Source organism: Bos grunniens, chromosome 3 (assembly GCF_055505025.1).
Source record: "Bos grunniens cultivar Pamir isolate PY7600 chromosome 3, Bosgru_T2T1.0, whole genome shotgun sequence".
In the NCBI taxonomy this organism is placed as follows: domain Eukaryota; kingdom Metazoa; phylum Chordata; class Mammalia; order Artiodactyla; family Bovidae; genus Bos; species Bos grunniens.
The window spans coordinates 62,472,370-62,490,117 of NC_141167.1; the positions used below are offsets into that span (position 1 = coordinate 62,472,370).

The 17,748-nt window shown below is 38.8% G+C and overlaps 1 protein-coding gene across 2 annotated transcripts in view; it reads left to right on the forward strand.

Moving 5' to 3' along the window:
* Positions 1-17,748, forward strand: part of DNAI3 (dynein axonemal intermediate chain 3) — an 84,353-nt gene that overhangs the window by 22,550 nt on the left and 44,055 nt on the right. For both annotated transcript variants that reach the window (XM_086390874.1, XM_086390875.1), the window contains exons 6-11: positions 2,046-2,195; positions 3,359-3,558; positions 8,723-8,839; positions 12,027-12,217; positions 12,979-13,103; positions 16,047-16,136. In XM_086390874.1, coding sequence (XP_086247000.1) covers positions 2,046-2,195; positions 3,359-3,558; positions 8,723-8,839; positions 12,027-12,217; positions 12,979-13,103; positions 16,047-16,136 — 873 coding nt within the window. The remainder of the gene's footprint in view (positions 1-2,045; positions 2,196-3,358; positions 3,559-8,722; positions 8,840-12,026; positions 12,218-12,978; positions 13,104-16,046; positions 16,137-17,748) is intronic.

Genomic DNA, 17,748 nt, shown 5'->3' on the forward strand with positions numbered 1-17,748 from the left:
GAAGATTAAATAAGCCAATACAGGAAAAGCCCTTTGTACAGAGCCTGACACAAAGCTGGGGCTTCATACATATTTGCTATGATTATTCAAAAGCAAAAATTTGAAAGGACAACTTGGTCATTGGGCGGTTGAAGGGAATGGGGTGTCAAAGATAAGCAAAAAATAAAAGAATGATAGTTTCCAAGGAAATGAAGTCAATTCACCTTTGGGGTGTTGCATTCAAAGTAGTCATGAAAGGTAACAAGTTGCCTTCTGGTCTAGCATCCTCATGATGAAGTGTAGTCAAAGTGAGGGAGACAAAGGAGTTTGCATGGTTGCCCAGTAGCAAGAAAAAGAAAAGAACGCCATAGAGTTTGAAAATACCTAAGACTTTTTAAATTTGATATATTTGTTAGTCAACATTTTCAATTTCATTTTTATGGTTGTTTTTCTCTATGTTTTAGTTTTTTATTATGGTGGAATATTTCCAGTGTATAGAAAGGTATACATGATGAAACAAATATCTATACAGAATTAACAAATGTTAATATTTTATCATATTTACTTTAAAGTCTTTTGAAACAAAATATAACAGATAACGTTTCACTCCCTCTTACACATCTTTCTTAATTCAATTTTTCAAACATCTCTATAAGGAAGTATTGTTCTAAGGTTGTTGTTGTCTTTTGTTCAAGGTTTCATACTGTCACCATGTATGTATGTTCTACAGATAATATATATTATTGCTTAAAATTTACATAAAATTATACAACTTGTCTTGCAGCTTCTGTTTTTCACTGAATTGTAAAATTCTAGGATCTATTCATTTTGATACATTTAGACATCATATACATACAGATTGAGTTTGTTCATTCCAATTGTTTTATGAGATTTTATTTTCTGATTATTCCACAGTGTATCAACCCTTTCCTTACTGACATTCATTTAATTGCCCATTTTTTTTTCACTATTATAAATAAGGTAGCAATGAACATCTATAGATCTATATCTGTATTTATATCCATATCTGTATCTCTTTGCACCTCTTCCTTGTGGACATCTTGGTTTAAAAAAACATTCACTCTTTATAATTTAGTGGATATGTTTATTCATACATGTAATCCTCTTATCAAAAAGCATTATTAAATCAGAGAAAATTAGTTTTGTATTTTATCGAGTGTTAGCATTCCATATTCTTCAATACTTTTTTCTTATCACACATCTTTTCCCTTTATTCTTCTCCTATCTTTTTCTTCTTTCAGCTTCCTTTTTTGTCCTTAAATTCTTTCTTTTTTGCCCTTTATTCTTCCCTTTTTGGCTTAGTTTCCTTCTCATAACTGAACAGCATGAACCAACAAAGAAGAAAAATAATAAGGGAGAGCTTCATGAATTTATATAAAAGTAAAGTTCATTGCAGAATATACATGTATAACTATAACCTAAATTTGGTTATATATGTGTGTATTTTTTGCTGAACTTATCTCTTTTAAAAAATTGAAGTATAGTTGATTTACAATGTTGTTAGTTTCAGGTGTACAGCAAAGTGATTCAGACATATACACACACACACACACATATATATATACACACATATACTTACATATATATTCTTTTTCAGATTTTTTTCCCTTATAGATTAAAACAAAATATTGAGTGTAGTTTCCATGCTATACAGTAGGTCTTGTTGGTTATCTATTTTATATATAGTAGTTTGTATATGGGGCTTCCCAAGTGGTGCTAGTGGTAAAGAATCCACCTGCCAATACAGGAGACACAGGAGACATGGGTTCGATCCCTGGGTTAAGAAGATCCCTTAGAGAAGGAAATGGCAACCCACTCCAGTATTCTTGCCTGGAAAATCCCATGGACAGAGGAGCCTGGTGGGCTACAGTCCAAAGGGTTGCAAAGAATTGGACACAACTGAGCGAGTTTGCAGACATTCACGCACATTAGTATGTATATGTTAACCCCAAACTTCTAATTTATTTCTCTTCCCTTTTCCTCTTTGGTAACTGTAAGTTTGTTTTCTGGTAGTACATCTTAGAATGCTATTTATTTTATTCCAGCCCCCAGAACTACCAGAAGAACAAGAAGAATATAAAGATCATATTCCTGAAGAAACATATATTTATAGGCCACCTATTTCTAAACCGTGGGTTTCTTTGGGCAGTGAAAAAGAAATCGAAGAAGAATCAGTTAAGGAATCTACAAAACAGGTCAGCAGCTTGAATATGATCTCCAGTTATCACCTCCCTAGAGCTGAGCAACAGTTATTCCTGAGGAATCCATATGCTTTGCTATGTTTGCTGTGGAGTCATGGTTTTTCTTTTGATAGAAGAATGGTCACTGTCTTAGGTGGGTGTTATGGGTTGAATTATAGCTCCTCCTGAAAGATAAGTTGAAGTCCTACCCTCCAGTACTTCAGAAAGGAAATAAGGGGAGTTTTATCCATTATGGCAGGGGTCTTTATAAGAAGATGGGGTTGTGAAGACAGAAACACCAGGAGAACACCATGGAAGATGGGGGCAGAGGTTGGAGTGATGGATCTGCCCCCAGGGAACACCTAGGATTGCTGGCCGTGTCAGCAGAAGCAAGGAAAGAGGCAGGGAACAAAAAAAAAAAAAGAGGCAGGGAACACATTCTCCCGCAGAGTCTTCAGAAGGAACCAACCCTCTGACAGCTCTTTTCCTTTTAAGTTGGGGTATAGTTGCTTTACCATATTGTGTTAGTTTCTGCTGTACAAGGAAATGAATCAGCTATATGTACACACATCCATCCTTATTACAGACTTCTAGCCTCCACAAATAAGTGAGAATAAATTGCTGTTGCTTTAAGCCACCTAGTCTGTGGTATGTGATTACAGCAGCCCTAGGAAACTAGGGCATTCCCAGAGCAGCCCCTTCCAGGAGCAATTGTGTAGAAGTGATTTAAGTGTCTCAGAAAAGAATGGGGGGAGCAGCAGGACAGAGACATGGCAGAAGCCTTGCAAGGGTGCACTCTTAGGCAAAAGTCTAGCAGAGGGAAGGCTTCAGCCTTCACCCCTAGGGAACTCTGGAGTGTAAATTATACCTCAGAGTTGTCCCAAACTAAAGCAAAAGAGATGGGCTTACCTGTGTCTCCTACTGTCTATCCCTGGTCAGGATATAAACTGCCAGTCACTTCCTGTTCCTTGTGCCATCAGGCAAAGTGACCTGGTAGCCCTAGAGCATCCTCCATGGAGGAGCAATAGGTGGTGGCTTTGGGAACCGAGAGCGCAAGACCCGGAAAGGTGCACAGAAATTACATCCAGGAGGATGTGGGCAGAGCACCAGTGCTGTCGACCACACATCTGTTCTTCTCCAGAGACTTTTGTCTCCTTTACTGCTCACCTGTGTTGCAGATTACATATATGATTTCTCGAAAACGAAGTGAATTTGGCGCCCCCATTAAGTTCAGTGACCAGAACGCTTCCAGTGTGAAAGATGCCTATATTGAATGTACAGCCTACCCAGATAAAAATTTCACTCTTAAGCAACTTGAGAGAGATGTTGGCATGCAAGTAGTCCCCCAAATCAAGGAAACAAGTACTCAGACAAGATGGTAAGTATGAAATGAATATATATATATTTTTTTTTTTTTCAAAAAAGCAACTATGGTAAAACCTGGCAGTATCTGTGATTACTGTGACAGAGCTTTATAATAGAAACTAATTGACAGTGATGCCACATCTCCACAGAGAAATCCAGCTCAAGAAAAACTAATTATAATTACCAATGCTTCTTAAAAATCTTACTGGGAAAATGAAATACAAGTATATATATGACTGTATAAAGGGGATTCCCCAGTGACTCAGCGGTAAAGACTGGGCCTGTAAAGCAGGAGACGAGAGTTCAGTTCCTGGGTTAGGAAGATCCCCTGGAGCAGTGTATGGAAACCCACTCCAGTATTCTTGCCTGGAGAATCTTATGGACAGGGGACCCTGGCGGGCTACAGTACATGGGCTCGAAAAGAGTCAAACACGACTAAAGCAACTTAGCATGCACGCAGGCTTATTTTTAGGATTAAAAAAACTTTTATTTTGAAGTAATTTTAGATCATAGAAGATAAGCCACAAATGTTGGATATGATTTTGAGACCTGGAGAAAGAGAAAACTGCCCAGAATTTTTTTAATGACCTGAACAGTTCCAGGGGGTGGTATAAGCAGAGTTTGCAAAGGACTAGCCCAGGTTGGGTGGACGGAGTAGCAAAGGCAGAAGACAAGCAGATTTTCTGTGGCAGGCAGGAAGGAATTTTTTCAAGTTCTGAAGCAAAGAAGAGGAAAGATTAAAGCTATTAAATAAATTGAGCCAGATTAATTTTTGAGAGCTTAGTATTGAAACTCCAACTAAAAATCTTAATTTATCTACTTAAAAAAATTGGAATATATAATGGAACTATATGTAACCTTATCCTGTATTTTCCAAGTCTCCTGTAAATGTGTTATCATACTTTCATAATTTAAAAAAATTTAAATTAAAAAAAAAAAAAGATGAGCAAGGCAGTATGTATGGGAGTACAGAGGGGAAAAAAAACCTGTAGTTGAGGAGATTGGCCAGAGTCCGTGTGTGTGTGTGTGTGTGTGTGTGTGTGTGTGTGTGTTAGTCGCTTAGTCATGTCTGATTCTTTTCGACCCCATGGACTGCAGCCTGCCAGGCAGCTCTGTCCATGGGATTCTCCAGGCAAGAATACTGAAGTGAATTGCCATGCCTTCCTCCAGAGATCTTCCTGACCCAGGGATCAAGCCCATGTCTCCTGCATTGCAGGCACCTGAGCCACCGGGGAAGCCCAGATAAGAGTCTTCTATAATTAAACCTGGTCACAGGTAAAATGTGACCAGTGTCTAAAATAAAGTGGTGGCAGTAAACCAAGAAAGAGTGAAAAGGAGACATGTGTAAATACAAAATCCTAAAACTCCCATCATTAGAACCAACAAACAATTAGCTAATTTCTCTGCTTTTTTTTTTCTTAACAACAAAACTCTTCACAGAAGTTTTCCACATTTGCTAATTCTACCTTCTCTTCTTCCATTCTGTCTTAAGCCCACTGTAGTCTTAACAAGGTCCCCAAAGACCTGCAGTGGTCTGATTGCCTAATCCAGTTTTCAGATACCCTCTCTCTCCATTTCTCAGCAGTATTTAACATGGTTGACTGTTTCTTCTTCTTGGCTTATGAGCAATATTCAATGTACTCTTTCTAACTCACTGGCAGCTCCTTCTCAGTCTCTTTTACTGGATCCTTGTCCTCCCAACTTCTAAACATTAAAGGACCCCCAAATCTAACTCCTTTTGATGTTTTTTCTAACTACACTTAATCCTTGGGTGAATTTTTTAAGTTAGAGCACATGTACATCGATACCAGGGGTCAGGATAAGATGACTCAGAAGTCAGGGAGCATATGGACAGACAGGCCAAACCAAAAGAGATGAAGAGAAAGACAAGGATTGGTAGACAAGGACTGGTAGTCACGTCTTGGCAGAGAATTAGGACATCAAAAATCATTAAACATTGACAAGTAAGGATAAGACCGGAAGGACAGTGGTGATTCATTAGTACAAAAGAAACTTGGATTTTGAGACAAATTTCTTAGTCAAGCCAACTAGAGATTTCTGTTTACTCAGCCATAAAAAGGAATGAAATTGGGTCATCTGTAGAGATGTGGATGGACCTAGAGTCTGTCATACAGAGTAAAGTAAGACAAATAGAAAAAACAAATACTGTATATTAACACATATATGTGGAATCTAGAAAAATGGTACAGATGAACCTATTTCCAGGGCAGCAATAAAAATGCAAATATAGAAAACGGACTTGTGGACAGAGCAGGGGAAGGGAAGGAAGGGAGGAATTGGGAGATTAGGATTGACATATAGACACTACCATGTGTAAAATAGATAAATAGTGGGACCCTGCTATAAAGAACAGGAAGCTCATCTCAGTGCCCTGTGATGACCTAGATGGGTGAGATGTGGGTGGAGTGAGAGGAGGTCCAAAAGGGAGGGGATATATGTATACATATAGCTGATTCACTTCATTGTACAGAAGAAACTAATGCAACATTATAAAACAATTATACTCCAAAAAAATAAAAAGAATGAGTCAGCCAGGGTAGACTCAGGAAGGAACTTATGACAGCAGGGGCCCTAACCACAGGACTTTAGATTTAGTAGGTTCTCCATGCATGTTGAGTGATTATGATGGACAGTTGTTTCTATGTAGCTGGAGAGAAAAAACGAGAAATAGCTGCAGATCTTGACCCACAAAGTGGAGGAAAGTGTGGAGGAGTGAATGACAAGGAATTCAAATAGTTCACATCTAAGTAACTTAGGAGAATGCTGGTACTATGTACTAAGATCAGAAATTAGGTGGAAAAGATGGGATATATGATTGTGATGGAAGAAGTTAAAAAAAAAATCAGAGATAAGGTTCAAAGATTAATGACTATGAAAATAAATGTTTACAGTGTTCTTACGACATACCAGGCATTTTTCTAAGTACTTTGCACACACAACTCAGTTAATTCTTACAACTGCCATCTGAGGTAGACACTATTTCCATTTTACAAATAAAGAAACTAAAGCAAAGAGGTTAAAAATGAAAGCACAATGTTTAGAACATAATTTAAATTTTAAGCAGTAATGAATAGATTTGCTGAGAAACAACAAAACAAATCACAGGTTAAAAAGTGAGAGTGACTCAGTCATGTTGCTACTTTGATGAAACCACCAGGAGCCGCATAATCCTACCCAGAGGGCCCTAGTGTGGATAGAAACCAAAAGGTAAAGCTTGGGTTCTATCTGAACCCCAGTCTCTGGTTCCAACACCAACATTCTTTCTCTCCATCATCCTGTCTTCTGCTGTGGACACTGATCTAGGCAGGGAAAAAAGAACTTACTGTTTAATTAAATATGAACAAAACTCTCTTTAGCACTCTTTTTGATTACTTTGCCATTTGTAAAGACAAATATACTTGCCTTTCAGAGACATGTTACTGACATTTGTTCGACAAACACAGATTACATATAACCTAAATTTTTGGAGCACTTAAAATGTGCTAGGCACTGTTTTACAAGCTTTGCATCTATTCATTTGCATCTATTGCATCATTCAATCCTTACCATGACACTGTGAGCTAGGGGACATTAAGAACCTCAGTTAGAGATTAAAAAACAGGCACAGAGAGGTTCAATATTGGGTTGGCAAAAAAAGTTCATTTGGGTTTTTCCATATGATGTAACAGAAAAACCCAAACAAACTTTTCGGCCAACATGTAATTCATTAGCTCAGGGTCATGTAGCTAGTAAGTGACAGAACCCGGCTTCAAAGCCAGGCAGCCTGTCACCAGAGTGTACTCTCTTAAGGACTGTATCACATGATCTTACTACAGCCCCATACCCTAAGATCAAGGAGCTCACCCAGTCTAGTGGGTGAGACTGACAAAGCCCAGAGGTATAATACAATGTATAATGTCCAGGGGTAGAGGCGAATACCGAGAGCAAACTGGCTGGAATAATTTCTCCCAGAATCCTGCTGTCATTACTGCCAAAATGTAAATTATTTCTGGTTTTGTATATTTAGAGCCGAGTTTCTCAACCTCAACACCACTGTCTGGATAATTCTCTTTTGTGAGGGGTGGGGTGCCGTCTTGTACTCTCTAGGGTGTTTAACAACATCTCTGGGCTCTATGCACTAGGTGCCAAAAGCACTTCCAGTTGTGACAACCAAAATTGTTTCCAGACATTACCAAATATTCCTGGATTGAGACGATGGGATAGGATCTCACTGGTTTAGAAACTCTGATTTAATGAAATGAAGAAAGAATGAAAAACAAATGTAACAAAATGTTAATAATTGAGAACAGACTTGTGGGAAGTATGGGAAGGAGAGTGGGACTAATTGAGAGAGTAGCATTGACATATATATACTGCTGCTGCTGCTAAGTCGCTTCAGTTGTGTCCTACTCTGTGCGACCCCGTAGACGATGGCAGCCCACCAGGCTCCTCCGTCCCTGGGATTCTCAGGCAAGAACACTGGAGTAGGTTGCCATTTCCTTCTCCAATGCATGAAAGTGAAAAGTGAAAGTGAAGTTGCTCAGTCATGTCCAACTCTTAGCGACCCCATGGACTGCAGCCTACCAGGCTCCTCCGCCCATGGGATTTTCCAGGCAAGAGTACTGGAGTGGGGTGCCATTGCCTTCTCCGAATATGTGAAATAAATAGCTAATGGGAAGCTGCTATTAATATATAATACAGGGACCCAGCCTGGCAGCTCTGTTAGGACCTAAAGAGGCAGGATGGGGAGGCAGTGGGAGGGAGGGGATATATATATATATACACACTTATGGCTGATTCACGTTGTTGTATGGCAAAACCCAACACAACATTGTGAAGCAATTATCTTCCAATTAAAAATGTTTAGATATGTTAATAATTGATGAATCTGGGTGAGGAGTGTATGGGAATTTCTTATACCCTTCTTAAAACTTTTCTGTAAGTTTAAAATAGTATCTAAATTTTTTTAAAATAAAGAACTTGCTGATTACATCAGAGAGAAATTCACAAATACTTTGAATGGCAGCTGGTATCTAAGGTAAGGAAAAAATTCAATATATAGAATTTAAATATTAAATAATATCCTAATATGGTCACAGAGAAAAATTTTTGACCTGCCATGACCTATATTTGTCTTTGATCTAATTTTTGGTATTCAATTTCTTTTAATTTATTAGGACACATCCCAAAAATGCTACTACGCAATATTATCCAAGAGAATTTTTGGAAGAAGAAAAAGAGGCATTGGGACAATCAAAGACTTTAACTGAGTTTCTTAACAGTGTGTCCACAAGGTAAAAACTGTGTATCAAATTAAAGAAACATAAAATGTGTTTATTTACTTGTAATAAGAGACCTTAAAAAACAACTCCATACCTGATGTACAGGTAGAAAGTGTGAAGACAGTTCTTAGACACCCATGAACATGTGATGCTTTCTACAGATTCGGTCTTCCTTTCCGTTCTATTGCTAAGCAACATCCTGGGCCTTCCAAGCTAGGGCCACACCAAACGGCGACATCTGGGGCCACACCAAACGGCATGAACCTGGAAGGTGTATACTGCTGAACACGTGAGGATGTTTTCCTAATGGCAAATTACCATTTATTTACCATGGTTTCTATTAGTTAAGTCTTTTTCTTGATTTTTTATAGGATTACAAATGGGGATGTTGTGGATATTGAGGATGATCATCACCATGATAGGAATTTACAAAAATATATTTTAAATGAGAATCTGAATTCAGTTCAGATATAATTTTTGGATGTGCCATCCTTATCTCTAATTCCTGTGTTGCTGCACTCTTACTGGCTCTGAAAGAGAAGTGTCTTCAGAATGTCCCCTTCACTCATACCAGGGCCCTAGGCAGACCCTGAGGACTTCTAAACCAGAGAAAAAGTTTGAATGTCTCATCAAGGTGATATCAGAGTTCAAATGAGTGGAACCAATGGTGGACAAGTCTGCCAGCTGTGCCAATAGGTTGGGTTCCATTTTTTTCCCAAAATTAAAGATTTGGTAGACAAATTCATACATAGCCCAAGTTAAGCTTTTTTTATTTTTAAGGAAACATTTTAAGAGTAAATGTCTTGAAAATTCCAACAACTCTCAAAAAGTTGTTACCTAGAGAGAAGCTGGTTCAAATTTTCAGTATAATTATTCAGAAAGAGCTTATTAACTATTTTCCACTCACTCACAGCAAGTGTGCTATAGTTTTTCCTATGTGGACAATTAGAAAGAAACCAGAATACCTGAGGTTTCTTTTCCTTTCCACACAAAAATTCAGTAATTATTGAAAATTTTCCTAAGAACATTAAAAATGAGAAGTCTGTCTATATACAATCAATTTTGAGGGAATAAATGCTCTATAGCCAATTCTCAATTATGTACACTGCATATTATCTTTAGACTTGGACTTTTATTCTTCCCTTTCAGTTGCCATACTTACAAAGAGAGGGATAGGGAAGAGCTAGATAATTCCTTCCTTGAGATATGGGATGGAGGAGCCAGAACTATAAGAAGAAAGAAGGAAAATTGGTACAGGAATTTTAACAGCCCTGGCCAAGAATAAAAAAGAAACCCACATAAACATCACAGCCATGCTTCCCACTCTAGAACTGTTTTAAGGTTTGGTTAATTTTTTTAAATTAAAATAAACTTTGTTTTGTTCTGGATGAGAACTCTTTTAGAAATGAGTTCCTTCCTTGTCATAGAATTTTGTCTAGAACAAACTAAAGCAAGCATTATTTGCAAAAGAAGGAAATGATCTGAGAGGAAAGTGAGAAACTTCAGGGGAGTTCAAAGCAACTGAGAAACATTCATCTTGAGGTTAAGAAAAAGAAAAAAACAATACCCATGGGCTTTCACTCAGGCTACAAGCTTTGCAAGCCTCAGATTCATCAGCTCAGGAACCACGCAATACAGTGCAGGGAAATCAAGAAACAGGAAACCAGAGAAAAGATGTTGTCTTCACTTCTTCCTTGTGAGTTACTTCCCAGTGCAGGCTGAAACAGAAAGAAATGATTTTGAAAATGCTATTAATAACAAATGCTTCTACTTGAAACTGAGTTTAAACCTTGAAGCTCTGGGTGTGAGCCTGCCCTACGCAGGGTGATTCAAACTTTAATGTGCATATGAGCCACCTGGGCATCTTGTTAACATGCGGGTTCCGACTCAGTAGATCTGGGGTGGAACCTGTCACTCTGCATTTCTAATAGCTCCAAGTCATGGTGATGCTGAAAGTTATTTGGACTTTCAGTCATTAGGGTAAAACCTTGGGTGGCATTCTGTTTGTGGGAAAGCTCCTAGAGGCCTTGGGAGTGGGCTGAGTTTTCTAGCCTAAGCACATAAAGGGACAGTAGACATTATAGCAACTTATAAAACAGGAACTTGTCAAGCTGAGTTCCTTAAACTAAGAAGAGTACTCAGATTGTTTTTCAAAGGAGCAATATTAGTACTTTTAGCAGGATAATTTTTCATTTTTTAAGGACTGTCTCATCCATTGTGGGAAGATTAGAAATAGAATTAAACACACTAGCACTTCCCAGACACTGTGATGCTAAAACCACCACCCACACCATGCATATACACACATTTCTAAACTCCAAATCTTCCCTTGAGAAACTCTCATTTGTTGTTTTGAATTATATATATAGTATAATTATTATATGTATCAGTATAATAATTATATATAAATACAGTAATTAGTATACATGATCATTTGGTACTGAATATGGCTAAAAGAATTTGCTCTTTCTATCAATTTGGAGTTTTTAAAAAGCAAATGAGATCAAGTTCAAAGTAGACATTTACTGAGAAGTTCACTGTGAAAAATAAAGGAAGAGGAAGCATGGAGCAGGGAGAGCTTTAGACAAAGTCTCAGCCAACCCGACAGGGAGCTGCAGAGGAAGATGGCCTGTTGGAGGAGTCTGGCCTGGGGCAGAATCGGCAGCCCTGGAGTATGCAGCCGACGTGCTGTCATTGACCCACAGAGAGCATGAGCTTGGCTGGGAAGCTGAGGCATATTGTGATGCTGTTAGAGGCTATTGTGGGTTTCCCTGGTGGCTCAGTGTAAAGAATCTGCCTACCATGTAGGGACATGAGTTTGAGCCCTGGGTCGAGAAATCCCCTGGAGGAGGGCATGGCAATCCACTTCAGTATTCTTGCCCAGAGGAACCCATGGACAGAGGAGCCTGGGGGGCTACAGTCCATGGGGTTGTAAAGAGTCAGGCATGACTGAAGCAACTGAGCACGCAGAGGCTGTCAGCTAACAGTATCCTGGCACTAGAAGTTCTGAGTAGCACACTGCCATGAGTTTTTTTTCGCTCAAGTCATTTAATATTTCACACAGGTGTTAATCGTTAGTTATGAAATACAACGGAGAACTTTTTTTCTTTCAGTATAAATGAAGCAGGAGGAGCTGCTGAAAGACGTATCATTAAATACTAAAATTCAACCTTTAATTCTTTTCTCATTTACAAAATAGTGTGGAAATAGCCCTACAGCAAAATGAAATCATGAATACATTTATTCATGACTGGAAATGCCTGGCAGAAGAAGAAGGCACCTTTGGGGATAAGACGGATACCCACCTGAAAGAGTACCAGTCTTTTACTGACCTTCACAGCCTAACCGAGAAGATGATCACCTGCGTCTCCTGGCATCCAGTCATCTACGGTGAGGCAGAGTCTTGACTGGGATTCCCTCCTGGGATGACATCAGAATAACCTGTTGCTTTTATATGTACAGTTGCAACCTGGCTCACTTTAAATAAGACAGTCTCTATTCCTGAGTGCCTGTGCCTGCCAAGAGCTTTCTTCACCCTCTCTTCGTCTCTCCTCCCAGCTACCTTTTGGGACCACACTGTGGTCTGTACTTTATAAAGAGAGGACCAGAGCTCCCACATTGCCCAGCTGGTGTAATGCCAAATCTGGATTTGACTGGGAGTTGTTGGGCTCCCAAGGCTAGCTTCACTCCCTGCAACACTCTGCCTCTCTGATTACTGGGCAAGATAAGAGACACATATCCTTTAAAGTGCTCAGCAGCTAAGAGGGTAGGAATGTGCGAGGGCGGAACGATGGACAGAACCAGCCTTGCTCTCTTTCTTCCTCCTTTCCTGCCCAGTGTTGGCCCTCTCCTCACAAAAACAAACACCTTTTGTTCTTACTAAGTCTTCAAAGTGCAGCATTGATTTTATGTCAACAGTCCGTCAATGTGGACCAACCACAGTCAAGTGCTAATAGGCAACAGTGCTACTGGCAACCAATGTAGTATGAGACAGTGTAGCTCTAACAATACTCTTGGTCTCCTGTAGAATATTTTTACACAGGTTCCATTAAAATGGAAGTGAACAGTGACTATGTAGCAAAACAAAACCTAAAAACACTTCTCTGTGCACAATGGCTGCAGATTTTAATTCCCAGTTGTGTTCCAAACAGGGCTAATAGCTGTGTCGGTGGCTGTACGACTGTCCTTTGAAGAGAGGGTCCAATTTTCTGGTAAATTATTGCTGCAACCATCACTGATTCTTTTCTGGAGTTTCTCCGATCCCATACATCCTCAGGTAATACAGGAGAGTCATCCATATGGTCTAAAAATTTCAAATACTACTTTCACATATCTTTAGCAGTTTTAATTGCAAATCATTTTATCATCACTTAAGGTTGTAAACCCCTATAAAGCTAGGCTTTCTTCAGAATTTTTTTGTCATTCAATTTGAGCGAAACTCAAGTTTACACTCAGCTTATTGAAAAAGTTATTGAATAAATCAACATATTATTTTTAAAAATATTGTAAGAGAAATGTTCAATTGATTTTAAAAGAGCAAACTCTTTTATGGGCTTTATTTCAATACTAATTGTTCAAATGCAAAGAGACTTTAGTCTCCCATGAACTTCATCAATTCCAAGGATCACCAGCAGGAGGTAGTAATGAGTAAAGAGGACTGTGTGGGAGATAGTGGGGAGTGGTGGGGACTGTGGCTCTGGAGAGTGCACAGCCCATCTGTGGGGACAGTACTCTTCAGCTGTTGCTGTCAAGTGATCCCGCTTGTTGACAGAATTCAGCAATTTTGTGGGAGATCTCCCAAGTTTTAAATGCCTCAACTAAAACTAAACCAAAACACACAGCAATCCAAATAAAATAGGCTGATGGCTGGGTTTACCCCCCACAGTGTTCAGTCTCCAATGTCTGCTCAAGATGAGTTCTGTTTAGGGGGAGGGAGTTTATAGTGTTAAATTAAGTTTTTTCAACATACTTAAATATCTTAATATTTTGTTTCTATAAAGCATTGTATAACTAAAGTTTCCTTAATAAGCCTTCATTTCGGTTCAGTTGCTCAGTCGTGTCCAACTTTTTGCGACCCCATGAACTGCAGCACGACAGGCCTCCCTGTCCATCACCAACTCCTGGAGTTTACCCAGATTCATGTCCATTGAGTCAGTGATGCCATCCAACCATCTCATCCTCTGTCATCCCCTTCTCCTGCCCTCAGTCTTTCCCAGCATCAAGGTCTTTTCAAATGAGTCAGCTCTTTATATCAGGTGGCCAAAGTATTAGAGTTTCAACTTTCAACTTCAACATCAGTCCTTCCAATGAACACCAGGACTGATCTCCTTTAGGATGGACTGGTTGGATCTCCTTGCAGTCCAAGGGACTCTCAAGAGTCTTCTCCAACACCACAGTTCAAAAGCATCAATTCTTCAGCACTCAGCCTTCTTCACAGTCCAACTCTCACATCCTTACATGACCACAGGAAAAACCATAGCCTTGACTAGACGGACCTTTGTTGACAAAGTAATGTCTCTCCTTTTTAGTATGCTGTCTAGGTTGGTCATAACTTTCCTTCCAAGGAGTAAGCGTCTGTTAATTTCATGGCTGCAATCACCATCTGCAGTGATTTTGGAGCCCCAAAAAATAAAGTCAGCCACTGTTTCCACTGTTTCCCCATCTATTTGCCATGAAGTGATGGGACCAGATGCCATGATCTTCGTTTTCTGAATGTTGAGCTTCAAGCCAACTTTTTCACTCTCCTCTTTCACTTTCACCAAGAGGCCCTTTAGTTCTTCTTCACTTTCTGCCATAAGGGTGGTGTCATCTGTATATCTGAGTTATTGATATTTCTCTAGACAGTCTTGATTCCAGCTTGTGCTTCTTCCAGCGTTTCTCATGATGTACTCTGCATATAAGTTAAATAAGCAGGGTGACAATATACAGCCTTGACGTACTCCTTTTCCTATTTGGAACCAGTCTGTTGTTCCATGTCCAGTTCTAACTGTTGCTTCCTGACCTGCATACAGATTTCTCAAGAGGCAGGTCAGGTAGTCTGGTATTTCCGTCTCTTTCAGAATTTTCCAGCCTTAGCCTCCCCTATTCCTTCTTCCTTAATTCATCTGAATAAAGACAACTTTTACTACTAGAGAGTCTAGATGCTTTAATTATTATAGATACTGAGATCAAAATGACAGTTCTGTCATTCTTCCTCCTTACCTACTTACCACAAGAATGGTGCCATCTCTCACAGGGGTTTTCTAGCATTTTCCAGTAGTGTAGAACTACTCTCCAGTCCATGCCATGGAAGTGTGGCTGAACCTCCTGGCAAATAGGAAGAGCGAAGAAACACTCTTCTTTCCTCTATTTTCAAGAATAGTTTTTAAAAGATATGCAAATAATTTCTTAAAGATATAATGCAAGTGATTTTGTCTTTGTTCTAATCAAAACTATAAGAAAGTATTAAAAGATTTAATTTTCAAAAGTAGAGTTTTCCCTAGAATTTACAAAATGCCAAATAAACCAAGATAATCCATCCCAATTCCAATTTGAAAGCTTTAGCTCAGTGCTGGTAAACCAGTGACCTTTGGAATCTTTATTTTTGGTCATTAATGTTTAAAGAAGAATGATAACCATGCAAGTGTTGAGCTTGGTGGTGACACAGTAGCACAGATGCTAACTATGGTTAGTATATCTATTTCCTCATACTGTTGTATTCCTTGCAGTGCTTCCTCCCTACCCCCCAGGCACTTGACTTTGTTTATGGGTTCTGTATTATTTTAAAATTTGAAATAATATCACTGGCAACTCCATCATCTCTTTTTGTTCACACGTTTATTTTTGAGTGCTCATTCTGTGCCATGCTAGTATATATGGATGGAAATAAATCATACAAATATCCTGACCTCCCATAGCTTGCTCTCCACATTTTTCAGAAGCACTGATTTCATAGTCTTTTTATTTATTAAAAAATATATATATAACATTGACCCACGGAGGGTGGAGGAGGGGAGACCAGCTCCCCTTGAGAATCCTGCTCTCATGTGCATGATCAACATCCAGAATAAATTCAGCAAAAGCAGCTTCTGCTCCGGAGGTAGAATTCTGGGAATGGACTCCATGTGCATGTTTTTATAAATAACTATAAAATTAGACTTGTGACTTTATTAATATTATTTTCTTGCTATGATCATAATAGTTTTTCTCATTCTCTCTTGAATTTGGGGATTTACCTTAGTTAATGCTGGAAAGCCCAGATGATATCTTCTGCTTCCAGTTCTGTCCGACTGACCCTAATATCATTGCTGGCGGCTGCATAAATGGACAGGTACGTCTGGTTTGTTGTTTTTTTTTTCAGCTCTTTATTAATTTAGGCAGCATTCTGTTATACAGTTTGACTGGTTATTTTTCTGAACTTAAGGGTTCAATTCAGCAGAGGAAAGGCATGCCAATTGCATGCCAATCACCATACCAGGAACTGGGGTATAAAAATGTGGTAGATACGGCATCTGGGCTCAAGATGTCCACAGGGTAACCCAGTTAAATGGTAACTGGAAGAAAACCAGGTCAGATCTATTTGTGTTGCTGAACTAGAACCATACATTGTGTAAGATTCCATGGAAGAACAAAAACCATAAGCATAATACCTCTTGGCCAGGAGGTCTCTTCTGAAATTTCCCTAGGGGCAGAAGTTAGGGAATGATCCAGGATTTAGACAGAATTCTCTGGAAAACATACCTATATCACTGAATTTATGTATGTATAATTTGACACCTTTTAAAAATTATGTAATTTGTATAAAACTTAGATTCTCTCTTCCAGTTGCCTGTTTATCCAACAAAACAAAACAAAAAGCTTATAGCTATTTTATGATCAAAGTTTAAGTTCATTGTGATATAGTGAATTTGACCATTACAAGGATATAATGATCTTTTATCGTGTGGCTAGGAAAGCTTTCTTGTGGTTGAAATGTAAATGACTGCATCATCCATGCTCACTTATCAAGAACCAAGACATCTAAGTAAACTAATTTTCTTCCATGGTTTTGTTCAACAATAACTAGTGGTTATAATGAGGATCCAGAGCACATCCTCCAAGCCCCGCGAATACTGCCCTCTTTACTGATTGAGAAGGTGGCACAACTTTTCAGAATTTTTTTTTTTTTAATTTTAGTTTTTTTTTTTATTTTAATTGGAGGCTAACTACTTTACAATATTGTGTTGGTTTTGCCATACATCAACAAGAATATTTTAGAAAAGCAAATGATGAAAATAAAATCAGCCACAATTTTGTAATCCTGATATTTTAGTGTATGGAAATGACTTTTAATCATTGAAAATTATTCTAGCATTGCACATTCTACTTTATTCTGATTTTTCAAAAAAATGACCATCGATGTATATGCAAATTCATAGCTGGCCGTGCTGCTGCTACTGCTGCACAGTTGTTAAGTTGTGTCTGACTCTGCAGCCCCATGGACTGTAGCCCACCAGACTCCTCTGTCCATGGAATTCTTCAGGCAAGAATACTGGAGTAGGTAACCATTTCCTTCTCCAGGGGAATCTTCCCGACCTAGGGATCAAACCCAGGTCTCCTGCTTGGCAGGCGGATTCTTTACCACTGAACCACCTGAGAAGCCCTGGAATTGGCCATGATATTCAGAGAAATAGAAATCATCATTTCCTAGCCTTTCAGTCAATTCTGGGTGTTTGTACTTAAATCTGGAGAACAGACTTTTCTCCTGGGTCTAAAGCAGTTGTCCCCTTAATCAGTACATTCCTCCAAACAGAGGAAGAGCTGTTCCCAAAGCAGAGAATTGCATGATGTGTATCTTGGATTAAAAATTTTGGCATTCATTAACACAAGCACAAAAAAGAGCTGAAAATGCTTTTATAGAGAACAAAACTTTTCTATATTACCTTTAAAAGTTGCTGACTTAG